Here is a 23,140-nt window from a genome sequence, read left to right as displayed (position 1 = left end):
GATTTCAGTGCTGATAAACGTCCCTTTGGTGAGCAAACAGTCTCAACCTGTCAGGAACCTTTCCGGGTCAAATTTTACACCATAATCAAAAGAACGTGATATGTTGATTTTAGCAAATGAAACCTGTTTTTTTCTGTTTAAACATTATGCAATATAAAATAATGTGATAAAGTTTGCGGTTCTCTGATGTTGGTTAATGGTCACATGACATGCATGTAAACAAACAGAGTTTTAGTTGTTTTTATTTCAGAAGTATATCTTTTAATTAAATTTTTTTTTTATTTTGTATTATTATTGTGTATTATGTCGCTATATATATATATACACATGCAGCATATTTTTACATGTGTATATAGTTATATCCGTATAATTTAAATAGTTCATACGTATTTACATTTTCTTAAATATATGCATGAAAATGTGTGTATTTATTTATACATAAAACATATGTTGTGTAAAGCTTTATTTTGGATGTGATTAATTGCAATTAATAATTTGACAATACTAATATACTATATATATATATATATTTATGGATACATTCAAGTAAAGAGAAGAGTGAATGTGCATAATTTAAAAAAAATGTTTCAGGCAAAATCATTTTCTTTCTTTTTCTTTTGAGGCAAAATGTGCCTTCGTCGTCGCTTCGCTCAGGGACTTTACACTTCGATATCAAGAGAAATATCAGCGATTATAGGGACAACTTTCCAGTGTAAATACCCGTTTAGATCCTTGCCTCTATGATTGCGGCTGTCAGCGTTGATTTCTGTTGCTCTCTTATGGTACATTACAGAAGCTCTGACTCACTTTTTTTTGCACGTCGTGATTTGCTCTGTTCGGCTTCTGGCCAAAGCGCCACTGCCATACTGAGTTAATTCTTACTCGGTGGCTTAGAAGCAAACACTTTCTGCTGTGCACGAGAATCAATCATCAAGCTAAACCGTTCGCTCCGCGGCGTCCATAGAGCAGTGCATTTCAAGTTTATTCAGACTAGAAGCGGATTCCTAAACTTTCCGCTTTTTCCGCTCGGTCCAGCCAGTCTTGAAATCTCAGTAACATCCTTGAAATGATTTTATTCGAGGGTTTGGTCCCAAGGTGTTCAATAATGGATGAGATCCAAATACTAAGCAGTTATTACAATCACATTTCTGCAGCAAATCCTTGGAAACTTACCCTATTAAACAAAGCCAGCATTATTCACTGGCACTAACGCACAAAGTCACCCGCCTACACTATTTTTTATTACTTTGGATATGATACAACTTTTTTTCTGTATGTTCACATTAGTGTATTCTGTTTCTGCATTCTTCTGACTGTCCCAGTATTATACGTTTATATATTAATGCATTTATTGACATTTGAAATGAGCTTAATTTCATTGAACTGTGGCTCTTTTTTCAGTTCTGTAAGTTATTGTACATATTTCTGCATAGTTTTTCACTAAGGATGTTTTTTTGGAGTTAAGAGTTTTTTATTATAGAGTTATGTATGTTTGTTTTTATTTGTTATTTCATATTTCTGTTTAGCTTTATATTTATTTCTGTGTTCATTTTTGTGATTTTAGTACTTTACACATTTACACGTTTTATTGCAGTTTTCTGCCAAAGGCAATATTTCAACATTTTCGTTTACAAATTCTTATTTCGGTCCATTTCAGTAATAGTTTTAGAATTTTTAATAGTACTTTAAGATTGTTGGATTGAGTTACTTTCAGTATTTTTTATATTTCTCTGTAGCTTTCCTTTATATTTATTTGAATTTTAGTACTTTAGCTTAAACATCTATTTCCGTTTACATAAGGTAATATTTCTAGTGTTTAGTTTTTGTGATATACATTTTTTTTTTGCAATATTTGTAATATTTTGTAATATATAACTTAATATGTAAGCTTTAACTTCTGTACGTTTCATTATTAGTTTTAGAAATGTATGTTTATTCTTTTTCAGTATTTTTATTTTATTTCCGCTTTAGCAGACGTTTAAGACGTTTATGTGTTTTTGTCAGCCTAGTTTTGAGTTTGTCATCAATAGGTGTATGTTTTCTTTCTGTGTTGTAGAGGAGGTCAGAGGAAACGCCTGTACAGTGCCGTCCCGGGGCGCGTGTTTGTGGCGACTCGTTCTCACTCCGCTCACGGTGAGCGCGAGATCAGCTTCAGCAAAGGGGACAAGGTCAAAGGTCAGGCGTCTCTCCGTGCATGCCGTTCCCTTCCACTGAGATCAAACATTCGAATATGTAACGTGTATTAAAGCTGTCAAACGCTTCCAGTGTTGAGTGTAGGTGAAGGGGGATTCTGGGAAGGAACAGTGAAGGGCAGAACAGGCTGGTTTCCCGCTGATTGTGTAGAAGAGGTCCTGCCCCAAAACCAGGAGCAACAAGCAGGTATCTCATCGCACCTTAGCCCTCCGTAATCTCTCAGACACTGAGATAAATGAGCCTTTATAAGAAGTCTTAATCATTTTTTTAGGAATAGCAGAAACATTTGATCCACCTAAATAATAACTATGACGAACCGTGATCCTGAAACACAATGGTGAATCATTTCATTTCTTTCTGGATCCTTTATGGGTCTTTTTTTTTTTTTTTTTTTTTTGAGGATGTCCCCAAGAGCTTTTTCCCTGTGGTGATTTGCCTACTCACATAACCTTCATGCGCGCAGCACACGAATATGCAAAATCACATCAATTTGAATACATCACACTTCCACTTACACAGATATACACGCCTACATGCGCTAACAGTCGGACTGCATGCGTGTGCGTGTGTGTGTGTGTGTGTGTTTCAGAGAGCCGCAATGAGAAGGCGAAGAGGAAGCTGTTTCGTCATTACACAGTAGGAACGTACGACGGTCTTGAAGTGCCCAGGTGGGAACAGTATGGAACCTGAATACAGTTGTTAACATTTTAAATTGAATATATAAATCAGTCTGTTCTGTTTATAGAATCTGTTAACTGTTTCAATGACATACGTCATACAATATAAATGTTTGGGTATGGTGTGCTTTTCTAAGACTACATTTTATACGGTAAAATTGTGAAATGTTTAAAATAACTTTCATTTAAAATATAATTTATTCCTGCGATCGAAGCTGAATATTCGGCATGATTACTGCCGTCTTCAGTGTCACACGATCCTTTTAATCAGCTGATTTGCTGCCCGAGAAACATTTCTGATTATTATCCATGTTGAAAACGGTTGTGCCGCTTCATACTTTTGTGTAAATCATGATCAAAATTTTTTTTTGACGAGCAGAAAGTTCAAAAGAACGGCATTTATATGAAATGGAAATCTTTTGTGACATCATAAATGTAATCAGTGCCAATTTAATGTATTGATTAAAAGAAAATCTCAGCGCGCCCAAATTATTAGTTAATATTCCGTCATTTCTAAACGGTACTGTAGAAATAACTGATAATATAATATATATGTTAAAAAATGAACTAAAACGCCTGTATTAGAAATGGCTTTTCTGAATGGGTTGTGTGTTAAAGCGTGTGTGTACTTGTTTATGCTGCACTGTAAAAAAAACCTGACGTTTCTCACATTGTGGAGACCCACCTATAGTCAAAAAACAATAGTAAAGGATATTTGTATGAAAGTGTACGAATGCAAACGGGTTTTTTATGAATATCGAGGTCCCGAAAGGCACATTGTAAGGAGAGTTTGAGTAAATGTAGTTTTTCCTGACTTACACGAGTGCGTTTTTAGTTGTTTTAAGGCCTCATAAATTGGTAAAATAGGTTTATAACCTATAAGTCTCTGGGCAGTAGTAGCATATTTTAACAGATTCTTAAACATGAGTTTGTTTATGTTCAGGAATTTAATAAACCTGCTTTATTACAAGTTATCCCATTAGCCTTCAGATATATCAATAATATTTATTTTTAATTCACACTGACAGAAACTAATCTTTTCCAATATGGTTGTAAGCTGATTTTTACATTTTATAGTCTATTTTACTTTTATAAAGCCATATTTCTAAGTGTCCATTGTCTTTTGAGCCGATTTCTTTTATTTAATCAGTGAATTATTATTACAAGTAAATGAAATAAACAAAGAAGCTCCATCTAAAGTGGCATTTAGGTGTTTAATGTAAGGCACGAATGCGTTTTACAGCAATTACAAATTCATGAATTACGTTTTAGGATATTAAACATGAAACGTTAAATAGCCTACTGATATCTGAAATAAATCGGTATAAATATATATTAAGGGGTATTAATATACTGAATCACCTTTGAGAGAGAAAAATTCTGGGATAAAAAACATTGTTTGGTCAGTATCAAAGTAACAGAAGTCTTTGGAAAGTCCTCACGATTCACAGTGTGTGATAAAGTGTGTGTGTGTGTGTAGTATAAACTGAACTGTACATGTGGATCCAACGAAATCTATCGATGGGTTTCGGTCAAACGGATTAGTGGCTGCTTCCTGCTTCAAACGTTAGTGGAGTCTCTGCCTCCACTAGACGGGTATGCAAATGTCACAGCCACTTTCAAAAAATTACACAACAATGTTTGGATCCGTGGCTCTCATGTGGAATATTAACACATGCAGTGTGAGCCGCGGCTGTCTGTCTGATCTGTCTCTCTCTCTCTCTCTCTCTCTCGCACCGGGCATCAGCTGAAACGGCTCAGCTTGCAGTGGATATGCAAAACTGTGTGCATACGTTGTGTTGTGGGTTCGTGTATGCATGCACGGGTGTGTGTGCGCGCGCGTGTCCGTGCACATATAAGCTGTCTTGATCATCTGTTGCCATGCAGGCCGAGTGTGTGCGGTGAATACCAGTATCCGCTCGCATCTCTCACCCACTCATCAGAATCCCACAATTTATCGCCAGTTCCGTATGAAAGGAATAGATCGCCCAAAAAATGAAAACTCTGTCATTATTTACTCACCCTTATGTCGTTGCAAACCACAATGCTGTTGTTTTCATTGTTTTTAGAAGAATCTGAAAGATTCGTGTCATAAAAAAGTCTCGCCGTGGCTGCACACAATTGATGAAAAATAACAGTAAATTGAAAACTGCCAATGAAACTAACTGCTTTCTATGTGAATGTCTGTTAAAATATCATTTATTCCTGTAATCGAAGCTGAATTTTCAGCATCCAGTCTTTCCTTCAGTGATCCTTCAGAGATCATTCTGATGTGCTTAAGAAACATTTCAGATTATTATCAATGTTAAAAACAGTTCATCATTCTGTGAAGATGTCTCCAAGGTTTTTTTTATAAACAGAAAGTTCAAAAAGTCTTATTTGAAATGTCTCTTGATGAATGTAACGTGTCCTCACTGGTCAACTGGTCATCTTGCTGCCGCTGAAGTTTTGAACTGTATCCTGGTGTAAGGAACACACCGTATTTGAATCATTTATTAACTGAAAGCTTTTCTCCACGAAAGCACCGAAATCTCATTTCTGTTTGCGTCATTGAGAAACGCAGCACAGATGTGCTACTTCTCAAGACTTTTATGATGTGTTTTCGACCCTTTTTTTATCAGCATCAGAAATAGACTAACCCAGAGCTTTCAAGGCCAGAAAAGCACCAGGAAACTGTCATAAAAGCAGTTGAGTCATTATATTACTATATTCTTGTGGCATCCAAGAAAAAGCTTTTGGCATCATTTGAACCAAACCTATTGCTACAGGAAAAATGATCAGTGTTTTACCATTTATGTAAAGCATTTCAACAGCACAGCATGGGTTTGATTAGCAGGAAGTCCAGGCATTTTTGTTTAAGAACAATTTGCATTCTTGTAGATTAAACAAGCAAAAAATGTAATGGGTTACATTCGCAGGAAGTGCATGTATTTTTATATAAAATATGTAAATGCAAAATTAGTCACTTTAGATGTCTGCCAAATCCATGAATAAATATAAATGTTGAAGTTCTGTCCGCTTGTCATGGAAAGCTATCGGAAGAGTACAGTATATTCCATTTGAGATATTTTTATTGTGTTTCTGGCCTTTTTTTTGTCTACAGCAGAAACCAGAAGCTCTGTCGTCATCACTGACATCAAACCTGCCACGATAGAAAAAGTGATCGGTTAAAATGAGAATTCCTGTACCTTGTACAGTAGAGACTTACAATGCAATTCAATCCCATGCAATGCAGTTGCAAAGGCAACACAACGAGTCATAAGAGTACAATTTTATCTAAAAGCTAAATGAATAAGCTTTCCAATAAGATAATATTCGGCTGAGATACAGCTATTTGGAAATCTATAATCTGAGGATGCCACAAAGTCAAAATATTGAGAAAATCACATTGAATATTAGTTGTTAGCAATGCAATCTATTAATAAAAAAGTACATTTTGGTAGGAAATATTTTCATAATTTTGGGCATAAATGATTCTTTTGACTCATACGAGGTATTGCTACAAATACACTGGTTTTCACATATTTTTGGCCCCTTTATGTCTACAACAAAAGCTAACCAGAGCCCCGAAGCTGGCTGGTTAACCTGTTGCAATAGTAAAATTCATCAGTTAAAACCGAGCATTCCTGTAACTCAAACCACAGAGCATGTCGTTTGCAATGAAATGTGTCTGATATCCAGGCAGTGCGTGCGTTTCTACGTAAAATATGTACCGTTAATGCAATGCGAGGCACTTTGGATAAAAGCGTCTGCCAACTGCACGAATGCAAATGTTACATATCTGTCTGCACTTCATGAGTTCAGGAGGCCACATTATGTCATTAATGCAGCTCGCTGTATGCTTTCATTCACGTCCCCCGTTGGAAAGAGGGGGACGTGACAGGTTCGAAACGAGCGCAGCATTCTGGTTTTCGCCCGAACTACTCCTTTAAAGCATGTTTCTCTCCCACACTCGTTTCTTTCGTTCTCTCCCTCCTCTTTTTTTCACACAACCCCTCCTCGTTCTGTCTCTCTCTGAATGTCGCAGTGACTGAATGTGAGCTCTGTTAAACCCTCCCTTTCTCTCTCTCTCTCTCTCTCCCTCCTCCTCCCTCGTTCCTAAGCGTGTAGGGTCTAGCTTTGCTCGTTGTCTCTCTCTCTCTCTCTCTCTCTCTCTCTCTCTCTCTCTCTCTCTCTCTCTCTCTCTCCTCTCCTCCTCTGGCTGTGCGCGCGCTGAGAGACGAGGGGCCGGAGAGGAGGAGGAGGACTCCGAGGAGGGGGGGACATGGCAATGGGGGGATACGGAGAGAAAGACCTGTCTCTCCCTCTCTCCCTCTCATCCTCATGGCCCTCGCTCGGTCCCCAGAACCGCAGCGTCTGGTTCATTTACAGGTATCGGCTGCTCCGTTCTTTTATTGTCGCTGCGGAGAGAGAGAGAGAGCGAGAGAGAGCGAGAGAGGCAGATGGATGCTCTGAAGAGGTAGCAGACAGACTGTTGAGCAGAATCAATGTTTTCATATACAGTATATATCATCTGTATATGTGTGTGTGTGTGTGTGTGTGTGTGTGTGTACAGTCTGGTCGTTTATCGTAAATCAGATCCCTCTCTCTCTTAGTGTGTGTGTGTGTGCGTATATATGTGTATATGTGTGTATTTGAGTGGCGAATGTGGCTGTCATTGTGCATACGCCGGCGACACGTCGGAAAATATATTTTTTTGATGTGTGCGTGTGTGTTGTAAATGAGTTCATGTGACATGTATGTGTGTTTTTGAGTCATTGAAAGGGTATGAGTCACTATGGGTGTATGTATGTGTGTGTGTGCGCGCTGCGTGTGAAACACACAGTACATCATAGAAAGTTGTGATGCTGCGGGGTTGATCAAATACGGCATGAACGTGTGAGTCTCGCTGGTGTATCGTCATTTATGCATCACTATCTTTCCCGCTGTCATTCCTACACAGATGCGATATGTAATGCCGCTGGGAACGGCGTTTAAGTAGGAAAATGCTGCTGCCGGCTTGGATTAAAATTCGAGACGGATCAACTTCTAGAAAATGGGCAAACTTGTCATGTGAGGATTTTGGAATGATATCGTAATTGCAATAAAAGGGAAGCGTTCGGCTCGAGATAAAGGTGTTAAATTGCAATCTTTTCCGGCGGGGAAAACTTCCACCGCTTATAATCTGAACATTCATTGTTGTAATTCTCGTAACGATGGCATTAATGTTTTCTTACCTTTTAAAGGTTTTGGTTTTGGTGCGGCTTTATAGAAGTCTGTTGGTTCAGTAGATCTTACCACAATATAGTATAGTGATGCGTTTGTGATGTGAAGCAGATGAAGGGAACAGTTGCTTGCTCTGCCCGAAACTATCTGTCCTTTATGCCTCGCGATATTTTATTTCAACGCAGATGCGATGGGTTAATGCTGTTAGAAAAAATGCAGCTGTCGGGTTGGCATGTGAGGATTTTGTAAAACTTAAGACTAAAAGAATGTTTAGCTGAAGTGAAAAGTATTAAATAGCGATCTACTTTAGTTACGTAACTTGCACTTGTTTTAGTTTTCCATCGCTGCTGATTGTTGTGTGCTCCCGGATTGATCAACTGTGGTTTTAATTAGTTTAATCAGATTTTGTGGGTCTAAAATGGTAAATGTTTTCTTTTGTAGTACAGGCTTCCCCATAAGTGTAATCTAATTATGAGGAGATCCGGGTTTGTGTTCGATTGGAGGAATTCAGATTTTGTTCATTCTAAAGGGGTTTAGTATTTTGCTTATGGGCAGCTTTATATAAAAGGTGTACTGTTTGTCTTCGCAGGGATTACTTATGAAATGTAATCTATTACTGATTACAAATTACATTTACACAAATTGTTGTCAGTAATGTAATTTAGATTACAAATTTTCGGTATTGTATTCGGACTACTTTTGGAGTACTTTTAGATTACTTTTGACCTAAATTAAATTATTGTTATAAAAGCACAGAGAAGTAACATATTTCATTACTGGTGATCAACACCAAGAGATGCGTTGAACTTTATATTAATCCAGGGTTTTCTTCTAATAATAAACCATCTATTATGCTCTATAAAAATTGTGTACATGTCATCAATATATGTTCTTAAATGACTTTAATTACACAGACTTTGCATTACTTGCATTAAGCGAAGCGTCGGTTTTAACGTTTCCTCAACCAAAACAGAATGTTTGAAAAACGTTTGAATGTCTTGCGGCTAATTCTTCAGCCGTTTTTGCTTTCCGTTGCGCCTGTCATTGTGGCGTTTGTGTTTCCAGCACCGTAGTTTGCGTTGATATCGCAGTCGGAGCACATGTTCATAATAGGAGCTGGGCTGACAGAACACAATGCTAGACCGTAACTGTCATTGTCTTTGTACTGAACTATAACTGCACACGTCTACAAACCCCCATACGCTCACCATGGTAACCATAGAGTCCGCCAAAATACCATAGTTACTACAGTTGCTACTGTAAACCCAACATATGTGACATTTCAAAATGATTTCTGGTTTTGAGCTTCAGCTAGTAGCTGCGTTTTGGCACATGGTACGTAGTTTTTTATTGGTCCAAGCCGGTTATTAAGTTTTTGAAAGTCAAATAATAACTGGTTTACTAATTACAGTTTTAACAAAAATCATAACCACTTAAAACTTTAAACTATAGCCCTTTTGCTGCCGGTCCAAGATGATAGTTGCTTAAAATGCCAAGAAATTGGCTGACATTTTCTAATACAGCTTGATTTTCCAGTGGATTCAGTGCATCGTTGTTTTATAAAAAATGTTATGGTTGTAGTTTATCTATATTTTTTATTATTTTTATATTTATTGTAATTTTGTAAGTATTTGTCATTTTTTTTTCTGTTGAGTTTTTCCCTTTTTTATTCTTTCTTTTTTTGTGTGGTTTTTATGTTTTGTTTAGTACATTAGCACTTAAATTTACAGTAAATCAGAATTCTTGATTGTACGGTATGGCTACTAATAAAATAAAACATTTTGAATCCAAATTTTGGTTGTTTATATATTTGATTTATTTAATTAGTTTAAATTTTTTCCAAATTTGATGCATTTTTCATTATTATTGTTATTAGTAGTAATATTATTATTACAATTCATACGTCTATATATTTTACGTAACGCTAAACTAAATGAAAAAGGGAAACGCTGCATTGGCAACTAACTGAAATTAAGTTATTGATTTATTTATTTAGTTTGGTTTAACTTAAAATCCTTCAGAGGAACATCTTTCACACCAGCTCCTCTCTTCTCTCTCTGACAGTGACTACATCATAAAAGAGAAAACTGTACTTCTGCAGAAAAAAGACAATGAGGGCTTCGGTTTTGTACTCCGAGGGGCCAAAGGTGAGTGATGGGCAGCAGCGGGCTCTTTTCCGTTCTGAAAGGCGAGCTCAGCGTGACATTGTGATTGTGATCTCCAGCCCAGACTCCCGTGGAGGAGTTCAGCCCGACCCCAGCCTTCCCCGCTCTGCAGTACCTGGAGTCTGTCGACGAGGGGGGCGTCGCGTGGCGCTCCGGCCTGAGGATGGGAGACTTCCTCATCGAGGTTAGCCCAGACACCGCCTCCTTTCATCAGCCGTGTTTTAGACACTTTTAACGACCCACTAAAACAAGTTTGCATTAGATAAAGAGCCACTGAAAGTTATAGCAGACCAAATGCTGCATCGCTGCAAAAGCCAAAAACGAGTTTAGCGGCATGGTCTCCAGTCTGGGAGGTGTTGAACAAATCTTAACACCTACAGGAGGTGATAAACCTCACTGTGGTACTTGTGTTACCTACTTTAATTTGATTCTGGAAGAGGAGTCGTATATGCCATCTTGACTACGTGGTATTGCGAAATATATTTTAATTGATGCGTCTCCAGACGAACCGTCCTGTTAGCGAACACCTTCACCTTATGGTTCCCGGCTGCTTCATTTCATGAATCACGTTGAATCATTTCGAATCAAGTCGGATGAGAATCCCCTCTTGCGTTTCTCTCTCTTTCCTTAAATTGCGAATCGAATGAACTTTCTTATGTAATCGTTAAATATAGTTGTATTTAAAATCTTTATTCATTTTTCTGAAAGTCGAGTGTAAATAGAGTATATACGTTTAAAAATGTAGGGTTGGTGCTTTGTGTGTTTTTGAGGAAAGTCTTCTTCTCACCAAGGCTTTGTTTATTTGATTAGAAATATAGTAAAAAAACAATATCGTGAAATGTTATGTTTCAGAATAGCTGCATATTGATCAAAGTTGAATTTTCTGCCACGATTCTTCAAAAATCGTTTTAATTTGCTGCTCAAGAATCTTGATTATTATCAATGTTGTGCCGCTGTATATTATTGCATGTGATATAATATGTGTGACGCATTTAATCTTGAAAAGAACAGCATTTTGTCTGAAGTAGAATCTTTTGTAGCATCACTTTTGATCGATGCAAAGCGTCCCCGAACTTTTAAACAGTTATGTGTTCCAGTGTATCTTAAGTTACTCTCGATGGCTGTGTTTTCACAGGTGAATGGAATCAATGTAGTGAAGGTGGGTCACAGGCAGGTGGTGAACATGATTCGCCAGGGCGGGAACAGTCTGATGGTGAAGGTCGTCATGGTAGCGCGAAATCCTGAGATGGAGGAAATGCCTAAGAAGAAAGGTCAGTGAGCGTTTTTACTGTGGATTTGTCTGTGGGAGTATGAATGAATGGCGTCGCGGGCAGCGTTTGATTTGATTTAACAGCACTCTCTCCCTTTAGTTCCCCAGCAAAGCAAACGGCTGACCCCTCCGGCTATAGCTCTGCGCTCCAAATCCATGACTTCAGAACTGGAGGAGATGGGTACGCTCTTGCAAACACATAACATACATACATTACGCTGCACGTTCACTGCCGCCCTGAAACTCTTGACATCATGCAGTCAGATGTCTTTTTGACTCATCGTTTGCTTGTTTGTCTCTCTTTCTTTTTTGCACACAGTGGAGAAAGGTGTGTTGTTTTATAATATTTCTATTATTCTTTTATAATTGTGTAATTGTTTTAGAAAGAATCTCACAAAAACTGTTTGTTTAGGAATAATTGCATATATATATATACTGTGTGTGTGTGTATATATATGTATGCATATGTATATGTGTGTGTGTGTGTGTGTGTGTGTAATATGTACATGTGAATTGAGTACATTGGTTTTACATATTTAACTTTTTCCCCTACAATATTTTTTTCATGCTACTCTCATCAGTCACTTTCTTTTTTTTCATTTTTTTATTTACAGTATTTGTATTTCTCAACCACTTATAAAAAAATTATTTTTGTTTTTTTGGTCATAAAGGGTATAATGCAAAAACAAAACAAAAAAGGTCCTAAAACAGACTTAATTTTCAGGCTTCATTAAGCAAAAATGATTTCTTGTTTCTGTTGTGAAATATATATTTTCGGACAAGTTTTCTGAAATTAACTGTTTAATCTTATCAAAATATTTTATAGAGTTTGCTGCTTTCTTTTACTTGGATAATCTGTCTTCTCATATAAAATCTGACAAGGTCCTTCATTCGTTTATCAGTCAGTATCAGACTAGATTTATAATAGTGTGTGTGGTTTACATGTAATGGTTATGAAATTTGTTCCATGTCAACGACAGTGAAAACATGTTATAATGTTTGCTGGCTGTCAGTTTTTGTCTTAGTTTGTTACCATGACAACTAAAAGTGGACTGCAAACTTGAGAAAAATCCTTGCCGGGTATTGACAGCGTCGATACTGTTGCAAGGGAATCATTGTGAAATGATTAAAAAAAGCTAAACTAAATATGAAATATCCAGTTAAACACACACTTAGCATATTTAACGTTACTCACTTCCTTTTACAGCTGCCTCACCATGGAAAAAGAAACCAGGTGACTTGATTTTTTTTGTTTTTGTTTTTGCATTTATGAGAATGTGAACGTCAGATTTCAAATGTATACGGGTGATGAAATGTGTATTTTGAGTGTGATTATCAGATATGATATGAGAGAGCAATGGATGAATTCCCAAATGTTTGTTTGTTTCTTGTAAGCTTTCGTTAGGATCGTTATGGCCGGATACGTTTTTGTGTTACATTTCTTCGCATGTGTTTTTCTCTATGCTCAGATCACACAGAGAGCTCTCAAGCGCCAGAAAAGAAGAAGAGTGTCTATCAAATGGCCCTTAGTAAGAAACCCTTCCTTTGCATTCCTTAAATTTCATCTCCTGCTATATATTTGTGTCTATATACGTACTTTTGAATCTGACATTTAATGTAAATTATTTATTTGTATATGGTTTCACCTCCAGTCTAAATAAAAAACTTAAAAAATAGGTTTTCATGACTTATTGCCCGTTCATTTTATTTTTCGTTCTCCAGACAAGCTGGACGAGATTCTAGCTGCTGCTCAGCAGACAATTAGCACATCAGACTCTCAGGGTCACAGAGGTCACGGGGGAAAGAAGGAACGAAACAAGGGCTTTAACGCTAATGAGGTAACATCTTTGTCTCATTATCTCTGTTCTGATTAACACAGCGTTGAGGAAGCTGGTCAGTGAAGTCAGGTTACTCATAGTTTAAAGTACGTTTTGGTGGAATAAAAGGGTTCTTTGTAGTGTGTGGCTTCTTATCCCCACTTGATCTTAGCTGTTGCGCAGTCATGTTAGTAAGGCTTTTCACCTGGTAATAAGTGCAAGAGTAACGCCACTTCTATACTGCAGGTGCTGGAAAAAAAAAAGCAAAGCTTCCGTCGCATCAGTCTTTTCTCTTTTTTTACAGCAAACTCTCGAACAATCAGGTGTTGGCATGATGTCATCAGGGTCTGGGTATGGTTATAACCAAGCCCAGTTTTCATCAGGCCATTCAACTCAGCGTGCAATGATGATGCGTCAGAAATCCATGGGTGAGTTTAAACGCAACAGGTGCTGAATCCATCTCTTTTCGGTAATTCTAGGTGCAGTTTGTGTAACTGCGTTCTGCGTGTCTTCTGTCCGAAGGAGTGACCGAGGAGGAGAGGGTACATCTCCATCCTCCCACTATGAAGCTGTCTCGTAGTCTTTCTGTGCCTGGACCAGAGGACATCCCCCCTCCGCCCGACACCTCAGCGCCTGAGCCGCCCCTGTCTGCCGGCGGACACACAGACAGGAGAGCGGCACCTACACATTTTTATGCTGTCCCTCCTCTGCCTCCATCCCACCATCTGCCTCATAGCCAGACACAGCACAGGGTCCCGCCCAACCGCAGGGTAAGAGCGCTGGTCAAAGACTTCGTGAAGTGACATTGGTCATATTCTTACCTGTCTGTTCCTGGACATATACAGCCACAATAAAAGTATTAAAGGGATAGTTCACCCAAAAATGAAAATTAAGTCATAATTTCATCACCCTGTGTTGTCCTTTCTTTTTTTGTACTACAGAATTTTTTTAAGAACGTCACACACACGCTCTTTCATATAAAGAGCCCAGCATCAAACTTTTCATAAAAGAAGTATCACAGAGTGGAAGTGCAAGAAGTATCACAGAATGATCCCATGTGACATGTACCATACATTTCAAGTGTTGGGGAGTTATATAGTATCATAAACTTAAATGTAACATATTATTTAACCTTTTAACCATGACTGTTGATCTTTGGGCACAACTGTGAGTTGATGAGTCTCTTATCAGCGCAGCAGTTCACTCCAGCAAAACAAGTTTTAAAAAATGCATCATAAAAAAAACCAATGCCAGGAAATTCCCAAAAATCTTTCTATCTGGAGGCTCCTCCCCCTTCTGTATTGGCTAACCACTCTTAAGTCCTCCTCCACACAATCAGCCTTTTGTGTCTAAGCCCCTCCCTTACTGGAGCAAAAATGATGTTGCTGATTAGCTGACTTACCTGAATCTGGCAGAGTACCGGGAGCATTTCCTCAACAATGAGATTGACGGCTCTCACCTGCCTTCTCTGACAATAATATTATCTTGGGTAATAAGTACTTTGTTCGCTGAGTTGAATAACTGCACTGGAACTATGGTTGTCATGGCAGTCAAAATGACGGTTTACAGATGACCGCGATGACTTGTTGTTGCATGAACGCAATGGATCCATTGTGATCCCAGAGGCTGTTATTGAAAATAAGAAATTGTTCTTAATTAACTTGCCTGGTTAAATAAAGGTTGAATAAATAAGAAAGGAAAGTACATGGATTGCATTTCATCTCATGTTTTAATAATCTTGATTTTTCACTGCTTGTGGGCTTTTCCCAAGCGAGTCTGAGTAGAATACTTCACTAATAAAGCCTCAAGAATGCATGAATGTCATTCACCGAAACCAATGTCCAAGGTCAGGATGTTTGTTAAATAATACAGGGCGTTTTGTTTTTTTGTTTTTTTGCCAAACCCTGTAATATATCCCCAGAGCACTTGGAATATACAGCATATGTCATATAGGACCATTCTGTTGTACTTTTATGCTTTTTTTATGTTGATTGCCTATTATTATGGACGAGCGCATGGGATTATTATTTTTTTAAACCCCGCTTTTGTGGTCCACAAAAAAGAAGGGCATACAGCACTAGAACAACACAAGGGTAAGCAAATAATGACTGAATTTTCATTTTTGGGCGAACTATCCCTTTAAAACTTTGAAATATTGTGTTTCCCAGGCTGAAACTGATACCAGCAAGATGGGAGGAGCGAGAATGGGTGGCCTGAGGCGTGGCTACAGCAATGCCACGCCTCCCTCCGATGTAGGCCCCAAGCAGTCCACCGCACAGCGGAACCAAGCTCCAGCCGTGGCCAAAATTGCAGGTCGGCAAGGTGGAAAGGGGCTGTTAGTGAAGCAGCGCAAGGTGGAGGAGACCGGCCGAGAAAAGTTGGAAAAAAGTTCCATTTCCATCCCAACAATTATTGTGAAAGCGCCATCTACCAGCAGCTCTGGGCACAGCAGCCGGGCGAGCAGTGAGGATACAGAACCGTCTCCTGAGAATAACGAAGAGCAAGAAGACGCAAAGCCTCAAAACCCAGTCATGACACCTACACCCACTCCACCTCAACCACCTAGCATCCCATCAAAACTGGAAACACTGGGCAAGAGCACAGCACAGCGGGAACGCGAACGCTACCGTGACTCCCGCCGAAGAAGCACCTCTTTCTACTACTCCTCTGAGGAGGACATGTTAGATGAGCAGGAGTCTGCTCAGACTTCCCTGGAGGCTAGCACCTCCGCACGATTGCGCCCTTCTAAATCTATCGATGAGGGACTGATCTCCGGTGATGCCTTAAGCATGCCTCCTGCATTTGGGTTGCCTCAGTATGCATCAGCTACACCTCATCAAGCCACTACCTTCATCCACCCATTGACAGGGAAGGTTCTAGACCCAACAAGCCCACTTGGACTGGCGCTGGCGGCTCGTGAGCGAGCACTGAAAGACGACCGGCGTACTCGTAGAGAAGAGCGCCACTTTGGTCGGCAGATGTCTAGCACCGGAGCGTTTCCTTCTGCCGTCTCGTCTCCAAACCAAAAACCAGTTCCTCCGTTTTACATCTACCAGTCACACACCTCTCTTTACCTTAGCGGTGCCTCTCCAACAACAAGCGGGCCAGTCCCGCAGAGTCGCCCTCAGTCCCCTCGGATGCTTCGATTAAGTGGTGGTGGGACAGGGAGCTTGGAATGGAGTGAACAGAATATTGTGGATCGAGAGGAAAGAGGGGCACCAAAGGTGCGGTTTACAGATAATCAAGCCAGTCAGTACCAGTCTCACCTTCAAGACAGAGCCAATCAGTACCACACTTACATGCGGGACAGAGAAAGGGAAGGGCACAAGAGGATACCTCCCAAGCCTCCTCCCCGCAGACCTTCCTTTATAGGCAAGGAGAATGAACTTGGCACAGCTGACAGAAATCTCACTGGTAATTCCCAGGATGACAGAGGAGGACAGAAGATGGGAGAGAGTGGGATGGAAAAGGAGGGAGAGAAGGATGCAAAGAGAGGGCAAAATCTAGGAGTTGGAGAGGGTGGCGATGTGATGGTGCTTCCACCCCCTGCTCCGTCTGTGGATGTGGATGACGAGTTTGTGTTTGCAGAGCCCCTACCTCCCCCTATACAGTTTGCAAATGGAATAGAAATAGACACCCGTGGAACAACAGAATATAATCAACAACAACAACAGAAGGAGCTGTCAGGATCTCAGCTACCCAAGGAGCAACAGTCTCTGCAAACGCTGTCCAAACCCCCGCAAGACGCCATGTCCCTACCAGACAACACGCAAGCTGACTCACAGCAGACACCCGTCCATCCTTCTGCTGTGGTGCATCCATATCTTTTCCCACCTTCTCCTCTAATCCCCCCTCCACAGCTGTGTCCCAAAATACCTCCTGCAAACCTGCCCCAGTCACAAACCTCAGGCTATTCCCAGCACCCGAACACCAGTCAACCCCAACCTTTACCCTCGCCACAAGCGGGAGACTCTGCCGCTTCTAGTCTTACATCTTACGACAGTGAGGTGGCCAATCTGACCCAGTCAGCTCTCTCCCCATCTCTCCCTTCTCCTCAGATATTCCCTTCATCGAGTTCCCCTTCTGCCCCAACCGCCTCATCTGACCCTATGTCGCTGCATCGTCCTCTCCCGCTTTTCTACCCTCAGCAAGGCCATGCCAACATTTCTATGTCATATTCCACTGTGGCTGCAACTGCAGCTGTAATGACTGTCACCACAACAATGCCTTTGGAAAATACATCAGTTATCGCAGGTGACCGACTTCCTCCGGCACTTAAGGGCCGCGATTGGTCGGAGGCTGTGGTCGATTCTGGGATTGAGGAACTGGATAGTCACAGCAGCAGCGATCACCACATGGAAAACTTTGGAGAACGACGAGAACAAGAAGGAGGCAGAGAGAAGGAGAGGGGAGGAAGACGGAGAGAAAGCATGGAGAGTGGGATAGTAGGAGATGGATTCAAAGGAGACCGAAGAGTGTCTCTGGATTCGTCTCTTTCTCATCCTGATAAATTCGCTCAAAAAACACACAAACCACACATGCATAAATCCAAACCTCCAAACCCGCCACTTGCAAAAACGCACACTCAGAATATGTCAAAATATCACATGCACACAGAAAATGGACGAACCGGACCGCCGCTACAGCGGCAGGCTAGCACCGCTCCCAACATATACAGGTCAAGGGAAGAGGAAGAGCAGGAACAGGGAAGAGGAGGCGATGCTGCAGTGAAGATGCCGTCATTTATGGATCGTCGTCTGAACTCTCCTCTCTCCAATGTTAAGGCCAGCATTATAAATGAACTCAGCAGTAAACTACAACAGCTTGGTGGCTGGCAGAGTCAGGCACCACCGACAAATCATAGGTGAGACGTTTTGTGAAATTAAAAAGACACAGAAGTTTGTGAACCCTTTAAGAATTTCATAGATTTCTGCATTCATTATGTGGTATAATGTACAGTTATATTTTAACTATATACCTTTTTCCTCCAACTATATCTCAAATGGAGTGTAGGTAAAAAATATAAATATTATAAATATAGTATATATAAAATAATCCAGTGAGATTTTTGTTTGCATAAGGAGTCTGACAGCAGTCATTGCTCCGCACAGAGATCTGATCTTATCATCAAGTATGTCTGGAATGACCTGAAGAAACAGAACAAACGGAGACAGACTAAATCCAGAAGAACTGTGGAAACGTCTCCAATAAGCTTAAAAAATCCTAACTGTAAAACTATATTCAAGTGAACCTAGGGCAAAGCTGTTAAATGTAAAAGTTGTTCACAAATGTTAATGTGATTTAGTTAGTAGAAGTTAATTGATGAATAATCTATAAATTACATTATTGTTAAAAGCATCCTCAGTACCCTCAGCCTTTTTTTTTTTCTTTTTTTTTAAATCACAGTATTGCAGCTTTGCAGTAAAGTTTCTGATTGTCTGTCCCAGTTAATTCTGTTTCTTCATGTTACTCCAAACAGACTGGATGATGAGATCAGATCTCTGTGAGGAGCACTCGCTGTTGTCAAAGCAAACCTTTGGAAATGTAAACTGGTATTTCCTACTGACACACTACAGCAAAAGATAGTACTGTTATTTCCGGATGGGTTAAGGCTGGAATTTTGAAAATTTGAAGTAAAAGTACTTGATAGACAATGTTTGAAGAGCATATCATAATCTCATTTTTGATGGCTTTAGAGGCCTTTGCATCTGATCTCTTCACACACACACACACACACACACACACACACATATATATATATATATATATATATATATATATATATATATATATACATATGTGCGTGTGTATGTGTGTCATGGCAAATGTTTTCACTGGCAACACCCTAGTTTTATAGCTGTTTTTCTGATTTAAATGGGCAGTCCTGTATTTTTCTTTTTTACACACTTTCATTTACTCTTCACAGGTTTCCAGGCGATCCCTCCGGCTGTGTGCCTCTCCTCCCTGCTTCTGTGCCGTCTCTCCAGCGCTCCTTCTCTCCAAACCTTCCCCCTAACTCTTTAACAACTAACTGCCCCTCTATGGCTCTGAACCCTAACCCTGTACCTTCATCTCCTCTTCCTGTAACATCTCTCACCCCAGCGTTGACCCCGACCCCATTACCCCCAGCTCCACCTCCTCTCAAAGACTGGACGCCATCAAATTCTCCTATCTCTTTTCCTCACGGGATTTTGTCCCCTCCGTCGTTGCCCCATGCCCCCCTCTCTCCTCTTTCTCTGGCTCATGCACCCCTCTCTCCTCCATCGTTACCCCATCCTCCCATTTCCCCGATATCTCTCTCCCACGCACCTCTGTCTCCTTCCTCTGTCTCTCATCCACCGCTTTCTCCATCCTATTCTCCCTATCCCTTGTCCCCGAAGCATCGCTCTAAGTATCGCGGTAAAGCCTGCGAGTTTCAGTTCTCCGGACCAGAGCTACGCCGTTCCGAATCTCATTCGTACACCCAGCGACGACGAGCGCCCAGTCCCCTTATCTCCTGCTCGGACCACCCACAACCTGGACCACCACGTCCATCCTCGCTCCCTCTCTTTCCCTCTGCGCCGCTCTACGGCTCTCCATACGAAATACAGCCTCCTTTAACCCCCCCTTTGGGAGTCGCCCATCAATATTCAGAGCATTTTTTCCCACAGTCTTCTCCTCTCTTTCCGCTCCCGTCACCTGTGGCTCCAAACCCGGCGTTGGTCTCCAGCTCTCTCTCTCCTACCAATTTCCTGTCTGGAGGCTCCTCCCCTTCCTGTATGGGCTACCCGCCCTTAACTCCTCCTCCACCCAATCAGCCTTTTGTGTCTAAGCCCCTCCCCTACTGGAGCAAATATGATGTTGCTGATTGGCTAACTTACCTGAATCTGGCAGAGCACCGGGAGCGTTTTCTCGACAATGAGATTGACGGCTCCCACCTGCCTTCTCTGACAAAAGAGGACTTTCTGGATCTGGGCGTGAGTCGGGTCGGACATCGCATGAACATTGAGCGCGCGCTTAAGAGACTTACAGACAGGTGAGATAGCAAGATAAGAAAAGGAGGGGAACTAAACAGTAGGTTTAGATGAGCACTCGAAAGAACATCAGAAAGCAAAGTGAGTAGTAGGGGATAATTCGTTTTTCGAAAACGAAAAAAAAAATTCAGTTTATATTAGTTTTCCTAAAAATGGTCCACCTTTTTCATAACCGTCTAGCTCTGCATGGATAATTCTGCCTGCAGCTTTACTCAACAATAAATAAATATTCTGCCCTTGATGTTTTTGTATGCTTTAGATGATGTTTATTAAAAGAAGTTTAGTAAAGTAAGGAAGACTTCGTTTGATCACAAAACCCATTTCCTCTCTAGACTGCGACCTTCATGTATACATATTTTATTTTGCACTGCCAGTCAGAGTTTTGGACGTATTCTTAATTGTTAACCTTTTCCACAAATTTAGGAAATAATTTGAATTCAAAACCAGTTTTCACGTTTCCTTGTTTTTTTTGTGCACTAAAAAACGAAACTTAAATTTTAGAAATGTAAACGTATGCACAAGCCTTTAGATCAAAAATCACGAGTGGACCAAACCTTTGACTAGCAGTGTATATTATAACATAAATGGATTAAGTTATGATTTTTCGTATTTCATTTAAAACCACAAAAATCATCAAATCAATTGAATTACAGCTCATTCCTTTCATTAAACCTGGCATTTATTTGAAATTGCACAACTGACACGTGCCCTATAATTATATACTGAACACTTATGTAACTTTAATTGCTCTTTGAATGCCAAATTCCTCATCGTAGTCTGTAGACGATCAGTATATCCAGCACTTTGGTTTTTTGCCTCATGCTCTGCCTCCTTTCTTTTTCTTTCCCCCCTTCCATGTTTTCTAGGCTCTCCTCTGCTTTCTCTGTCTCCACTGTTTCTTCTGAAGGGCAGAACGAACGCATGAGAGATGAGGCGACTCAGAGCTAGAGGAGAGAATTAGTGAGAGAACCAGTTAGAGGATAGAAAGAAAGAAAGAATGGGGTTAGACAAAAAGCACTTGGGATGAAAGGGAAAGACTTCCACTGAAGGACAGAGGTGGGGATGATTGCAATGGAGACGCACTATGAAAAACTCGAACACTCTCGCGGGGTGAAACCTAAAGTCATCTTGAGCAAATGTTTGTCGTCCCTGCTGAAGCCAGACGGCCAAGCGTCTTCAGCCAGTCAGAGACAGAGAGAATGTACTTCTTTCATTGATTTTTGGGATGACGAGATCAAGAGGTGTAATGAACTTTAGTAATACGACATTATTATATTAATACAAATGAGGCTACTGTGCATATTTTAGGCTTTTATTCATCTGATAATATGATGATTAAAGTCAACATGAAACCAGAACGACCCCGTTTGCTTTTTGAATACACATTTTAGTGTGCGTTATTCCAAAGAAAACAAAAAATGCAAATGTAAATGTAATTTTCCTTAATTTTAATTTTTAACCGCCAGTCATATAGAGACACCGTCCAATCGATTTGCAATAGATGAAATCAAGTCCTGCCTTACATTTTTATCATCGAGTGTCCTTTTTTTAATAAGATGCGTTGGATTACGAAAGTAAAATGGGTCAGAGACTGTTTCGTGTTGACTTTAAGCAGTAAAAAAGTCATCGTAACGCCAATAATAACCATATAAGGATTAAGTATGTAAGCGTTTTAATACCGTAAGCAGAATCAGTCTTCCAAAGATCAGAACACAATGAAAGGACCCATCGTTTATATTGCTTAAGTGCGCTCTTGTTAACCTACAAAACACATACATGCACACAAACATGAACTGTGTGTGTATGTGTGTGTGTGTGTGTGTGTGTATGTATGTGTGTTTTGTTATGGCGGTGGTGGTTGTTTTATAGGAGTAAAGCATAACTCCATTTCATTTGAAAATATATTTAAGGAAATAGGAACAAAGGAAATATATATATATATATATGTATGTGTGAGCGTGTGTATGGAAATGTATGCAGAATTAAATTATATATATATATATATATATATATATATATATATATATATATATATATATATATATATATATAAATATCAGATATTTCTATTGTTCTGTACAATAATTGATGAATATGATATAAGCTCTACTTAAGAGGTTTGAATAAATTATTCTCTTGTTGAATTTATCTCTTTTTGACCATAATTGACGGAAATGATCAACATGAATGGTTTACTTTTTCATCATTTTGCAGCTTTTAAGTCCCATTTTTGTTGTACGCTTTGCTACAGGGTTTGTTTAGCCAAAAATGGCTGTATGTTTCTTTATTTTCACAGAGAAATGTAGCATTGCATCGCTTGCTCACAAAGGATGCTCTGCAGTGAATGGGTGCCGTCAGAATGAGAGTCCAAACATCTGATAAAAACACCACACTAATCCACAGCGCTCCAGTCCGTCACTTAACCTGCAAAGCATCCGACGGCGAGCAAGCGATGCAATGCTACATTTTCTCGTCTACATTTTGGATGAGAACATTTTAAGCAAATCTTTCTTTGATAAGTTCCATGGAGGTAACAACCATGAGGATGAGTAAATAATGACTTTTTCATTTTAGGATGAACTGTTCCTTATGTTTTGGACAAGCCACGCTTGACTGTGTTTGATGCAGTAGAGATCACATGACACTGGCCACCGTCCTGTTGCTGAGGTGATGAACTCTGATAATAAACAATCATCAACATTCATGTGCAGCGCCTTTAAACACCTCGTATGCTACCATTATAGAAATTGCATTATTTTGATAGAGTTAAAAGTGTTTTTGAACCTGCTCTGTGAACACA

General features: G+C 39.9%; 1 protein-coding gene and 3 gene segments (V, D, J or C); 3 read left to right on the top strand and 1 right to left on the bottom strand.

Moving 5' to 3' along the window:
- Positions 1-23,044, top strand: part of LOC122329666 (SH3 and multiple ankyrin repeat domains protein 1) — a 46,362-nt gene extending 23,318 nt beyond the window's left edge. For 2 of the 5 annotated variants that reach the window (XM_043226101.1, XM_043226102.1), the window contains exons 13-28: positions 2,057-2,175; positions 2,266-2,379; positions 2,783-2,861; positions 10,140-10,222; positions 10,300-10,424; positions 11,376-11,511; positions 11,611-11,691; positions 11,830-11,838; positions 12,718-12,744; positions 12,980-13,039; positions 13,233-13,348; positions 13,632-13,755; positions 13,850-14,097; positions 15,496-18,191; positions 19,254-20,342; positions 21,207-23,044. In XM_043226101.1, the coding sequence (XP_043082036.1) occupies positions 2,057-2,175; positions 2,266-2,379; positions 2,783-2,861; positions 10,140-10,222; positions 10,300-10,424; positions 11,376-11,511; positions 11,611-11,691; positions 11,830-11,838; positions 12,718-12,744; positions 12,980-13,039; positions 13,233-13,348; positions 13,632-13,755; positions 13,850-14,097; positions 15,496-18,191; positions 19,254-20,342; positions 21,207-21,288 (5,188 nt within the window). In that variant the 3' untranslated portion in view covers positions 21,289-23,044. The remainder of the gene's footprint in view (positions 1-2,056; positions 2,176-2,265; positions 2,380-2,782; positions 2,862-10,139; positions 10,223-10,299; positions 10,425-11,375; positions 11,512-11,610; positions 11,692-11,829; positions 11,839-12,717; positions 12,745-12,979; positions 13,040-13,232; positions 13,349-13,631; positions 13,756-13,849; positions 14,098-15,495; positions 18,192-19,253; positions 20,343-21,206) is intronic. The other 3 variants (XM_043226103.1, XM_043226104.1, XM_043226105.1) reach the window with 3 other exon arrangements.
- Positions 1-23,140, top strand: part of LOC122329698 — a 610,329-nt gene that overhangs the window by 511,392 nt on the left and 75,797 nt on the right.
- LOC122329697 overlaps positions 1-23,140 on the top strand; it is a 601,685-nt gene that overhangs the window by 508,974 nt on the left and 69,571 nt on the right.
- Positions 1-23,140, bottom strand: part of LOC122329696 — a 603,783-nt gene that overhangs the window by 513,590 nt on the left and 67,053 nt on the right.

The sequence above is a fragment of the Puntigrus tetrazona genome, chromosome 24 (genome assembly GCF_018831695.1).
Source record: "Puntigrus tetrazona isolate hp1 chromosome 24, ASM1883169v1, whole genome shotgun sequence".
Classification (NCBI taxonomy): Eukaryota; Metazoa; Chordata; class Actinopteri; order Cypriniformes; family Cyprinidae; genus Puntigrus; species Puntigrus tetrazona.
The sequence above is the reverse complement of the archived record's forward strand: the minus strand, read 5'-3'. Positions and strand labels throughout refer to the sequence as shown.